The 12965-nt window shown below is 51.8% G+C and overlaps 1 protein-coding gene across 1 annotated transcript; it reads right to left on the minus strand.

Annotated features, from left to right (window-relative positions):
- Positions 1-1720: 1720 nt before the first annotated feature.
- LOC144723137 (desmin-like) lies at positions 1721-8023 on the minus strand. Its single transcript, XM_078601719.1, has 9 exons — positions 7353-8023; positions 5896-5956; positions 5475-5570; positions 4908-5078; positions 4573-4698; positions 4169-4389; positions 4012-4061; positions 3791-3876; positions 1721-3651 (listed from the first exon to the last, which is right to left on the minus strand). The coding sequence occupies exons 1-9, from the start codon at positions 7925-7927 to the stop codon at positions 3616-3618; spliced, it is 1422 nt and encodes a 473-aa protein (XP_078457845.1). The 5' UTR covers positions 7928-8023; the 3' UTR covers positions 1721-3615.
- Positions 8024-12965: the final 4942 nt, after the last annotated feature.

Here is a 12965-nt window from a genome sequence, read left to right on the forward strand (position 1 = left end):
CAGATTGTTGGGAGCAAGTGCTATTAGCGAGCACATGGGTGGCCAGCACCACGCCCGGCCACCTTTGTCTCCTTCGTGGCGATGTAGACACACCGCACCAGGTATTCATTTTAAGGCTGAGTAGACCTAGGGGAGGCCCAGGCCCGGTTCAGATAAGCCACTGGTGTTGGCCGTGAGCGGGAATCGAACATGGGTCGCCGCCGTTTCTCAGTAGGGCACCATACTCAGAAACATGCACTTTGACAAAGACCATTAAACAAAAGCTCCCACGTGCTCCAAAAAGCATGAAGAAATGCATATTTTAAATTATGCAAGCGAGACAGCGTATTGACAATTTTAAAAATTAAAGGCGGTTTGGGCAGGCCACGTCATGAAAAGTAATGAAGGCTAGTGGTCAAGCCTCATGACGGAATAGCAGCCAAAGAAGTGAACCATGCTCAAGGGGATATCCATGGATATGGAGCGGTGGTTTTCTCATATGCAAGATTGCTCTATCGCGAGACCACGAGAGACGGGAACAGCTGCAGGTCTTCATCAAGCAGGGAAATAGATGAAGGATGATGGCAGTAATTTTCAATAAAAACACATTCCTGCGAAGGGAGCTGGTAGGAACGTTGGGTTACTCGGTCAATGGCCAGGGTCAACGGCGGCGTGGTGTATTCCGCAAATATGCCCGACTGTGAGGGCGGGCACAAGCCGGCGTGAGTAGGTTAAACGTTGAGTTTTATAAGGGCACCACAGGGTGACCAGCCCCTCCCACCCCCACCCAGCCCCGCCCCTCCCACCCGCCTCCCAGCCCCGCCCCTCCCACCCAGCCCCGCCCCTCCCACCCCCACCCAGCCCCGCCCCTCCCACCCCCACCCAGCCCCGCCCCTCCCACCCCCACCCAGCCCCGCCCCTCCCACCCCCACCCAGCCCCGCCCCTCCCACCCCCACCCAGCCCCGCCCCTCCCACCCAGCCCCGCCCCTCCCACCCCCACCCAGCCCCGCCCCTCCCACCCGCCTCCCAGCCCCGCCCCTCCCACCCCCACCCAGCCCCGCCCCTCCCACCCCCACCCAGCCCCTCCCACCCCCACCCAGCCCCGCCCCTCCCACCCCCACCCAGCCCCTCCCCACCCTGCCCTTCCCACCCTCCCCTCCCTGCACGACGGATGGACACAATAATCCCCTGTGGGCTGGTGTAACCAGGAGGTTCCTACCAGTATAACTGACCAAGCATCCCAATTGCAGGACCCTCATGATGGCGAGTCTTGGGCCTTACCAACGCTTTCCCAGAAAAAAGAAAAATATAATCTTAATTCCAAAGATGACAGCCCCTTGTCAATTCACAGCTGGAGGCCACCCGATGCCGTGCGAATCATGGTCGTGTAACCAGTCAGTGTGGGTTAACCAAGTGGTTGGGGCCAAACCCAAAACCGGCTCAGATATGAATCACCACCATCAGCTGCCACGCAGACTGATGTTCAGGTCAAAGAGACGATACAGCACAATGTGCTAACCGCTGCACCACCACCATTATCACAATTCCATATCATGCGCACAAGCATGCGCTGAAGTTAACTACGCATACCTTGTCCGATCGCCACATAGCGACGAGAGATTCAGTGACGGCATTTAACATGTCCGGTTTTGCCGAAGCATTAGTTTCATGTTGGATGGCAAATGATGGAAAGAAAATCAATCTCACCACGCTCGTCATGACGATGAGGCGAGTCCGTAAGCGAATTAAAAAAAAGTTTAATCCAATGTTAGTTCCATGAACTTTGACTGCGATCTAACATTCTACTACCACGTGTTCAATCATCAAAACACCATTGTAATATACTGCAGCGTTGTATCAATACCAAACACCAATTGTAGCAGTTTTCTTGTTTTTCATGGGTACGTTGAAACGTATCTCAACCATACAGTACTTCAATAGCTGCGGTCAATATTCATTAGTAATTTAGTCAAATAATAATTCCAGCTCAAGAGCTCAGGGTTTACAGCCATAGAATCCGTGCACCTCCCCCAGTCGAACTGATCTAGCCACAAGACAGCAGCAACGCACTCTCACGTCCCAATTCACCTCTCCAATTAAGCACTTGCACATCACCTGCAATTCTAAAAACTCACAACCCCGAGGCACGGCTTTCAGTGCCCCGAACTACAGCCACAAGCCACCAGCTAATCATTAGTCAACTAAAGTGGTTATTTACTAGCATTCAGCCGACGGTGTTCAGCAAGCTGGGTTTCCCCGCTATCGGAGCATGCGCACACTTTACCAATTGCATATTTGGCAGCACACGACCTCCGGCTTGTGGCTTTGCAGAGCAGGTGCACTCCGCTGCCAGCCTCATCAATCCCAATCCTCGTCGTAAGCTCTACATCAACCGTTTGTCGAAGGCGAATTAATTTCTCAGTATTAAGATATTATTTCTACAGTTTCTATCATACTTTTAAAAAGGACTCCACCCCCCCCCCCCTTTGGCAGACTTTTGTCTCAATATGCTCCCGCCTGATTGCAAAGGTTACGGAAGCAATTTGGCTAATTACAGACGGCCTCGCTATTGTTGAATTCTTGATGTACTTGTTGCTTCAGACAACTTAGAACTAGATGTTCTACTCTACATGCGATACACTTCACCCAAAGAGTAACGTAACGGTGAGCCGGTCTTGTGGCCAACAAAATTGCACAGCAAATGCTTGAACACACCAGCGTGCCCATGGGCTCCTATGGGACCTTCAAGGATGAAGAGCCTGGGAAAAAAAAATGGCCAGCCAATGGTTGCATAACACATCCAACAAGAGCCGTTTGTGTCTACACTGGGGGAACCGCAGCTCTCAATGACCTATCTTTTACATTACAGCATGTGCACACGAGTATTGACAATACATGAATTTGTTGGCCTCGTATATAGGACACGTAGTGTAGGAGAAATGTTGGGCTGCACAGTCTAAACAACATTCATTTTCCATCTTATACACACCAAGTACTCCTCTTCCTAGCTCCGATAAACCCACTCATCCTGCTCAGCATCAAAATCCTGGTCAGGGTTAATGTAGAGCTTCCGAATTTAACACTCCACTACCCCATCATGGTCTAGATTTGCAAATCATCAGTTGTGCACTATTTAGTGTCATTTTAGATTGGGAAATGTAAAAAGGCGAATCGCACTGGGGCATACATTATATTTATCGAACTCTGGGTTAAACAGAGACATAATTAATTGACAATAAGTGCCTCTAATCTTGGCCAAGTTATTGTTAAATCAAGCATTTAAAGTTCTGTATTAACCTTTTGAATAAAAAAAAACACTCTGCTACGCTAATTGGAAAGTCATCTTTATTTTGGTGATAGGTCTGATTGTACGTAAAGGGCAAGTATACAACAACGAACATTAACAAAGGAGGCCGGTCTGCACGAGCTGAACCTACTCTTCAAAGAAAGGATAGAGGATCGATTTGTGTCAAGGTGAAGTGAGGACCAAGGGCATGGGGTTGGTACAGCAGCTGGACCAGATGCTTTTGCAGGCTGCCACCGTGTTTGCCTCCTCTGCATGCAAGCGGGCCATTCATCAGACGTTCAACAGCATCCGCGTGATGGAGCCGCCATGCAGGTGGACGATGGGAAACTCAGATCTCCTCCTCCTGAGTCGACTGATTGATGACCTGTAGCAAAACAGATCGCACGCACAGAATGTGAGGGACAGGAGCTGGCACCGATGTCGCATGGTATTGCACCGAGCCCAACCAACTTGTGCACGTTGTGGTCAATCGGAACGGTGGTCTTGGTGCGACTGCACTATACCTCGCCGTCGTGAGTCTCAATGGTCTTGATGAGGACCGTCTTCTTGTTGAAGGTGCTGGCCAAGCGATCAATGGAAGGGCTCGATTCTGTGTGGGGAATAATTATATTGTAATCAAGTATATACACACACACACTTCCACTCTATGCACGCATTTGTGATATGGGTGCCCCATAACGCAGAATTCCGATACACACCAAAGTGTGGTGCGCACTGCTTATACCTCGGAAGTTGTACGACGTAGAAGAGAACTGCTGCACCGGAAGAGCAATCCTAAGGGTGACAAAATATGCAGCGTCAGGACGTTTCATACTCAAGCTCGAGGAGGGTACAACCGCGCCGTGTCCAACATGAACCATCGCCCGTCGTGTGCCTAGTACCGAGTCTCCTCGCCCTCCAGGAGCTTGCGGTAGGTGGCAATCTCGATGTCGAGCGCCATCTTCACGTTGAGCAGCTCCTGGTACTCCCGCAGGTGGCGCGTCATCTCATCCTTGAGGTTTCGGATGTCGTCCTCAAGGCGCGCAATCGTGTCCTGGTATCCGGCCGCCTCCAGCCCAAAGCGGTCCTCCATCTCGCGCATCTGTCGCTCCAGAGACTCGTTCTGGAGAGGGGGGGGGAGAAGGCAGAGGAACACGGATGCCGAGGATCACAATCGGCGCTCATACGGTGTGTTTTTCTATATTTTGTGTCTGTATAATAGATTTACGTTTTGATAGGAGTGCGAGTCGCACGCACGCACGCACTTTGTGGTGCGACAGCATCCGTCCCCCGAGTGTGCACTTACCCCGCCCTTGAGCGCGTCAATCTCGCACTGCTGGGCCTGCACCTGGCGCCGGTAGTCATTCAGCTCTTGCTTGGCCGCACGCAGAGCGTCGTTGTTGCGGGAAGCGGCCTCACTCATATCTGCAAACTGTAGCACGGAAAAAACACTATTTTTCTATCCCTCATCACAAGACCCTAATTGTCCCAAAATGCTTTCATTTCTCAAACCTGGAAAAAATAAGAGGCTTAAATAAATACAAAACCAAAGACTCATTTAAACCATTTGGATGCACCGGTTGCTTATTTTGGAGGCGTGTGGACGTGCAAATAGGTGCCTGGGCTGTCCCTTCCACACACCTTGGACTTGTACCACTCCTCGGCCTCCGCCACGTTCTTGGAGGCGATCCCCTCGTACTCGGCACGGATGTCGCGCAGCGCCGCAGTCAGGTCGGGCTTGACAGTCTGCTGCATGTCGTACTCCACGTGCACGGCTTGCTCTTGCACCTGCACCTGCACCTCGCGTAGTTCCTGGACGGCACACACAACACACGCGCGCCGTGTGGGACACACGTGGGGGTCACGATGAACCCAGCGACACGACGACTTGTTTCCCATTCACGGACAATATCGGTGACGAATATAGGAACCGGTCTCGGCCTTGCTCCGGGTAGACTTGGCCTGTTACGCTGTGTAAAAGCATCTGCACTGGGGGGAGACGGAGGCAGCTGGGCATCAACCTGGCCCCACACGTGTGCTCTCCTTCATTAGGTGCTCACTAACAGCACGAGATTTGTATTTTTTGCCATCCTTTGTACCATGCACACGCTTGTGCACGGCTGGAGGACCGAGCGTCTGCACTGGCACGCCACCGCCGTGCGTGCCGGGTACACACATGCCGTGTGTGCGTGTGCTGCGTGCGTGTACCTCATCATGGATCTTCTTGAGGAAGGCGATCTCCTCCAGCAGAGACTCCACTTTGCGTTCCAGGTCCACACGTGCCAGGGTTGCATCGTCAACGTCCTGAAAGAACGGGTGGACGAGTTCAGGTCAGGTTGCGAATCAACAGGAAGTAGGAATTAGCCCTCTTCTACGCCAGTGTCTTCTTTTGTTGAAATCACGTTTGGTGATTAATGTACAAGTATTAGACATCTAGGTCACAGTAAAGGCAATTCATAAAAAAAAAAATCTCACCATATTAATTATCATTTACTAGAATATGGTTGAGGTACAAAGGCAGTGTTAGTGCTTCATGTGATGGGTTCACAGTCCACGACCGCCAACGCAGTTGCTTGCGTTTTTGATCAATTGTTTGTGGACGTGTGGCCACGTAAACGAGCGGTCACACCTGACGGAAGGCGCGCAGGTTCTTCTCAGCCTCCTCTCGCCCGCCCAGCTCTTCCTGAAGCCTGCAGCAGAAAAGACGACGCCTCGGATTAGCACGGTTGGCTACGTACGGTGCGAAAGAAGTTCAACATACACCACACATACAGCATCAACATTGCGTCCACTGCCACAATTCCCCCCCGCCTCCACCTCATAGGGCGTCGCAGGGAGTGTGGGCCATCTACCACAAGGTGGCAGTGATGTGCCACATGATACAGCTGTTATGCACACAATTATCTTAAGGGAGGCATCGTGCACATTCATTAAACGTGCAGATGGGTCAGCCTGCGATGCACGAGGCTCAATCACAAAACAAGTCATCACGGTGAGCAACGAATTCTTTGTAATAATAAACGCGTGTGGGAAACAAATCAAGTGGAAGCAATGAGAGGTGGGGGTGGGGGTGGTGCAACATCATCCACAGCCAGGAGCGAGAACAAAGAGAGACTCCGGACCACGCCCGGTCCCTCCCCCCTCCCTCCCTCCCCCCTCCAGCCCCATCCCACCCAGCATGGGGTGCGTGGGGGGGGGGTCATGCCCCCCGCCACCGCCTCATTGGAATCTGCTGGAATCTTTTCATCCCGCCCGCCGCGTCCTCTACTGCCCTCTGCTGCACCCGCTCACTCCTGCCAAACTTGACCGATGCCTTTCCCCTTGTCGACTACGGCTTCTTGGAACAACGCCCCTGCGGCATTGCTTGTTGGGAAGAGACCCGGCAGGGAGAGGGGAGGAGGGAGGGGAGAGGGCTCCATCATCCCGTGGTGGCGGCGCCTCGTAACGGGACGCGGCACCCCTCCACTCCACCCATCCCAATCACTCCACCCACCCACCCATCCCCACACCCTCCACCCCACCCACCCCTCCACTCCACTCATTGAAACAATGAGAAACGACCGCCTTGGCAGTGGCGCACAAACGAGGGGGAAAAAACTCTACACGTTCGCCAATAAAGACTGGTAAAGACTGTTAAAGGAGAAACTATTTGATACACGCGTGTCGTTGGCGACGTTTCGGCCAATGGCTATTTATAAACGACGTTTCGGGCAATGACCTTTGATACGTTTTTTAAAAGGGAAAAATGATAAATAATAAAAAGGAATGTGTTCAGTTTGTGATTTTGCACCTTCACCGCCAGACGACTCGCGAACACAATGTAGAGACCTGCACCCTTGACCACACAACTCCACCCCAAGTTCCCTCCACCATACAACTTCCACCTTCCACCTTCCCTGCCCATTCAACTCTACACCGCAACTCCTCCGCCCACCCCGAATTCACCACATCTCGGGTCGTCCACCTGGCCCGTTCATCCCATTCCTCCATCACATCCCGTCCACCCGCACCAGGAGTACCCCCCCACCCACCCCACCCAGAGCCCCCCCCCCTCTCACCCACCCAGAGCCCCCCCCCCCATCTCACCTCTGCTGAAGGCGCTGCAGATCGTCCAGCAGGTTGGCCCTCTCCACGTCTCCGCGCGCCTTCTCGCCCGTGAGACGGTCCACCTGCAGGCGCAGCTCCCTTAGCTCCTGGTCGTAGATGCCGTCCACGCGGGTCGGCTCGCGCCCCTTGAGCTGGGTGATCTCCACGGTGAGCGCCTTGTTCTGCTGCTCCAGGAAGCGCACCTTGTCGATGTAGCTCGCGAAGCGATCGTTGAGCTCCTGCAGCTCCACCTTCTCGTTGGTGCGCGTCGTGCGGTAGTCGGCGTTGAGCGCGTCCGCCAGCGAGAAGTCCACGTTCTGGCCCGACAACGCCTTCACGTACGAGGCCGACGAGCTGCGGCCGCCGTAGCCCGACTGGGCGCTGCTGCCCAAGCCCACGGAGCGAGATGATCGGATCATGCCGCCGCCGCCTCCGATGCTTCCCCCGAAGCCGGCGCCTCCTCCCCCGAATCCTCCATAGCCCGAGGAACGGGACGAGAAGGAGCGGGTGGCGGACGAGCTGGCCACGGGGCCGAACGTGCGACGGTACGATGAGACTCGCTGCGAGGACGACATGGCGACGCTTCGAGTTGTTGGCGGTGGTGGTGGTGGTGCTACAAGTGCTTGACTGCGGGAAGAGAGAGCGGCTGGTCCGTGCGAGAAGAGCCGGAGCGACCCTCCGCCTTTTAAAGAGCGCGGCTCCTCCCCGGCCCGCCCCCCGCTCCGGCACCGAGGCCACACCCTGAGCCCTGCCGCCCGTGGACCCCCAGAGCTCCATCAACAGGGAACTTCCCAAGGACCACACCCAGCATATTCTCAGGTTTTTTCGGTAAAGTCACGTAGGTAAAAAACATTAAAATTAATGAAAGTAAAATAAAACAAAACAAAATAAAATTCACGACGTTTCGGAGGCAACACAAGTCTCCGTCATCAGGTGGGCATGTCTGGGACCTCGATCGCCACCCCCCGAGATCAGTCGTGGAAAGCGATAGCGCGTAGGATGATGAGTGGCAGATGAAAAATCAATGCTCGCAGATGGAGAAACAGTCGGAGGTCTGGGTTGCATTGTGTAATTACCAATTCCGTGTGGTCCTGCATCCCCCCCCCCACCACTTGACCCTCTCCTCCCCATCTGTGAATGCGAGAGTAGCCTCGCCCGTCGAACCCCTTGCCTGCAACACAATGGATTTTTCCAATCACCTGGTAAAAAAAACCCCTAGCATCCTAGGAACCTCCATAAAACCACACCCAGCATCCCTGCTGCCACACCCTAACGTCTCTGGTCCCCGCCTTGCATCATTGGGATCTCCACGGGACCACCCCACAATCCTGGTTCGACACCCTCTATTCCTGTCACCATACTAGGACCACGCCTTTCAATCCCTACCAAGCGCAGCGGTGAGTATTCCCCCATCGCCTATCTTCCTGCCATCGCCCCTTTCTCCGTCTCTTGAGCCACCGTTTCTTTGTCGTGATAACCACCTCCAAGGTTGTTGGAGGGGACATCTCGGTACAGTTCTGCCCAGAAGCACAATTAAAACACCTGCACCGCAGCACACAATCACAAACAGAGCGTCTGCGCCGCAGCTTACACAATACAAACACGACGCCGATCACAATCTCAAACCACATGAATGAAAAGGGACAGAAACGCCATCTCAACCACAGACGCTATCTCAGCCTGAAAACAAAATCAACCGCAACAGTGGCGGGGCGAGTGGGGCAGTGTTGCCCTCTGTGGATCACAGATTAATTAAGGGATCTCAAACAGTAGCTCTGCGATATCTGCTTCCGTAGGCCGTTTGTTCACATAAAGGGGTGCACTGCTCTGCTCGAGATCTGAATACGTTGTGTCGTGAATTGTGATGATGTCAGCGCTGTATAAGAGGGTCTCGGGGAGATGGGAAGAGTCTCTGTGGCTGATCATTAGAGACGGGAGGGCGAGCACGGCATTCCCGATTTGGGATGACAGATCATGGCAGACGTGAGGTGACACGGCACGAGAGACTGTATTCATACAAAAGAAGAGACGGGGGTTTCCCCTTTCCTGTTGCTGTTCCCAGGAGACGGGATGCTCCACCCAATCCTTGACGATGCTGCCGCTGATTTTCTCGCAGCTGCTGTGCAGGCCAACGCCAAGTAGTAAAATGAACACTGGTTTGGAATTTAATTCCACTGCACATTGCAACACCTATTTTTATTCGAAGCCGTGGCTTGGCAAGCGGAGCTCAGTCGGAGGACTGTGCCTGTGTTCCTGCTTAGTTATTGGCGGTCATCGCGGTGGATGTGAGTGTGTATTGATCTCCATGTGCGTGTATTGATCTCCATTTGGTGCGTTCACATTTGGCACAAGGTCAGCGCACTCGCCGCTGGACCTGTTTTCAGAACGACTGTGGTTCGATTCCCAGAGCCACTGGTCGCGAGGGAATGACCAAAGTGTTGTGGTCTACTGTTTATATTAAAGGCCCTTAAATATCGTCATTCTAAAAGCCAGATCGCAAAGGAAAATTAACCCTAAATGACCACCGTTTGTAAATGTTTAACAACCCTTCCCTTAAATAATCTGTAACAAAATAATAATTAGCCTGGTTGTGGAGAATACCATTAACAAAGTAAATAACGAGGTATATTATTCTTACTAAAACAATGAATCCCCTTGGGCTCTGGTTAAAGAAAAGATGCTGAGTTGACAGAATACGGCATACATAGTGACCCATGGTGTTTGCGTGGAGCAAGGTGAATGGTTAGCCACATACACCCTCATATAATCATTGTGTTCAATTCCACATCACCACAGAGGCTGACTACCTACATCATTTAGAGATGCTTTTTCCACACGAAAGACGTTTACATTTACAATCCAGCTGAGCCCCAGTGCAGAGCAGATTAACTCAACGGTCCTGTGGGACTATCTGGCTGCAGGGCTTTTTGCCGATAGATTTCCTGTTCAGTAAGCTGAAGAAAGACCGCACATTTCAATCGGAACATACATCCTCTGTCTCGGTGGTGCCCATAGCACCTCAAATTAGCGCGGTTGGCGACGTACGGTGCGAAAGAAGTTCAACATACATAGACCAACAATAAAGCTGAATGAGACTCCGCATGTATGTTGAACTTCGTTCGCACCGTACGTAGCCAACCGTGCTAATCGATAAGACAACAAACTAAACACAACACGCAGTTCTAAGGGAATGCGTTTTCACTCGAGATGTAAACGAGTTTATAGCTCCGGTGGCTTCCTCATATCGGAAGGAAGAGCGTTCCAGACGGCCGCCGAGATATTTTATCACCCTCCTGTCAGGAGGGAACGCTGATGGCCTCGGGCAGCTGTGGGAGTTCTGCTCCGCCCTGAGCTCCACCCTGCAGGCGCCCCGCACCCATGACCCCGGCTCCCACCCACCCACCCACGGACCCACCCACACACACACACCCACCAACCCACCCACCCCTCCCTTGTTCTACGTTTCCTGCATTGTGGTCGTGTGCGGAGTGAGGGCCCCACATCCCCCTTCGCCTCTGTTGACAGCTTTTCGCTATGGCAACGTTCATGAAATTAAACTTCCTGATGCTTGAGCCCCAAATTAGGCTCTGTTTCCTTTTGGAGGCGCGCATCATGGCTCAAGCACGCCACATGTCTCGCCCTATTTAGAGCAACCACTTCTGGGCAGTATAAAGTTATAGTCGAATATATTAAGCATCCGCGCCCGATGTCTATATATAAGGTTCCGTTATCAGGACTTCCTCCCCGGCATGTGTCATCTGCAGCGTCCATGCACGGCGCGGCCAATATCTGCGTGCGATATTTCAGATATTCTACCACGCGACTGACAGTCGAGTACAGTAGCGAGAGAGACATTTTTTGTTTGCGCATATTTGGTGGTGGTGGTTGTTGTTGTTCCCTTTTGGCAGTTTCTGTCTCTACGTGGGCGGCACGGCCAAGTGCTGGAGAGAGAACGAGAGAACGAGAGGGGTGTGGGGTCCGTTGTGTGTGCTCAGCTGGGCAACGTGGAGCTGTGGAAGAGCAGGCAAAGAGGCTTAAGGCTCAGACGCAAACTAGCGCATCGTAAACGAATGCCCTGGAAGTCTGCGAGGCATCGGTATAAACACGACCGTGCAGTATGGCCATGGCGTGTACAATAATCCGTGGCTTTGCTTTTCCCGTTATACAGAAGAGCAAAAGTTTATTTTCCAATGGCCGCGAGCAGCGCTTTAATGAACGGCTCTGTGTTCGCGACGAGGGATGTACGAAATCCGGTTTCACGCTTGTTGCATAGAACTAGCGTGGCACGCCTGCCCGTAACACTCACCGTAACAATCATATCCCTCCCCTCGACAATGCTGCGAATCACATTGAGAATGTCAATTTGCGTCTGCGGAACTGGTTTCATTCATCGTAGCAGCGAGTGGCTCATGGACACAGAGGAGCATGCGGGCTCTGTGGCTTCCGTGGCAGATAATTCTAAAGCGCAGTGTTCGCTAAGCTGTGGAAGGCCGATTAAGCAGATCGGCGCGCGGCACCACGGATGCAACTCCTCAGAAATCCGATGGGATTCATCTGTATTAGTGGCTGAAATAGAATATTGGAGTTGCCGTTCACGCATGGACGCTGCACCTCATTTCTGCTGCACCCAGCACCCCAACCATAAATTGTTATATTTTTTTATTATCCTTGTTATTTCCTTCTACGATCAACCAGCAAAAACGACGGCGAGGTGTGGTGGCATGGACTATGTCGGGCCCTGATCACACCGCGACTGCGACACCCACGACACCTTTGCCACCCTTTGCTTTATTGAACCTTGTAGTCGGGCGTCACGTTGGAAACCACCGCCCACTCCCCATGGGGATGTTTATACCTCCTTGCAGCGCAAGCCAGAACCACACGGCACGGGGCGGCATAGCTTAATTCTCAGTGGGGTGTCAGGCCAGAACAATATTTTCTGTAAGTTGAACCTTTGCAATTGTTTAAACAAAATGTTTACTCGTGGGAAAAAAGTATTTACATTGGGCATGGGGCGCTAACCATACGTTCCGTGCAGGTTATGTAAAACATGATCCGCGGTTTTCCGTGGAAATCTTAGACCTTTGACACCACAACGCATTTGCTGCATGAAGGGAATTGATATTCTTTACTTAAACCGTTCATCCAAAAATGTGTAATAAACTGTAGTTTTTCACAATAGTGCAAATTATAACCTACGGCAAGGGACTGGTTTATTTTGTAAAATATTTTGTTTTAAATGTTTGTGTGAATAAACATAAAGAGATAGAATGTTGTCGGATTAAAAGAGGCTATGGAGATAAGGAAAATTTCTAAGTCACATATCCCCGATTTGTTTTCACCTTCTAGTTAAATAAAGGATGCTGCATATATTAATCGGTATACGATAAGCGAAACAGTAGCTGAAATAATGCACCATTTGAATCAGAACATATTGATGTGTAAGAATAGTTTTAAAAATATTGTCTGCATAAATCTTGACTTAAACCTTTCGTGACTGCAGGAATTCATATTCTTTGGGTCTTTCGGTAAAGTCACGTAGATGGTTCAAAGAAAATTACAAAGAACTACGACGTTTTGATCACAACACAAGCGATCGTCAGCCTGATGACG

This window comes from Lampetra planeri, chromosome 1 (assembly GCF_965212315.1).
Source record: "Lampetra planeri chromosome 1, kcLamPlan1.2.h2, whole genome shotgun sequence".
Taxonomy (NCBI): Eukaryota; Metazoa; Chordata; class Hyperoartia; order Petromyzontiformes; family Petromyzontidae; genus Lampetra; species Lampetra planeri.

Coding starts and splice junctions, on each gene's coding strand:
- LOC144723137 (XM_078601719.1), bottom strand. CDS start 7,927: ATGTCGTCCTCGCAGCGAGTCTCATCGTACCGTCGCACGTTCGGCCCC. Junction 5,079..5,474: donor TCAAGAAGATCCATGATGAG/GTACACGCACGC, acceptor TGTGCCGTCCAG/GAACTACGCGAGGTGCAGGT. Junction 4,699..4,907: donor AGGAGTGGTACAAGTCCAAG/GTGTGTGGAAGG, acceptor TCCGTGCTACAG/TTTGCAGATATGAGTGAGGC.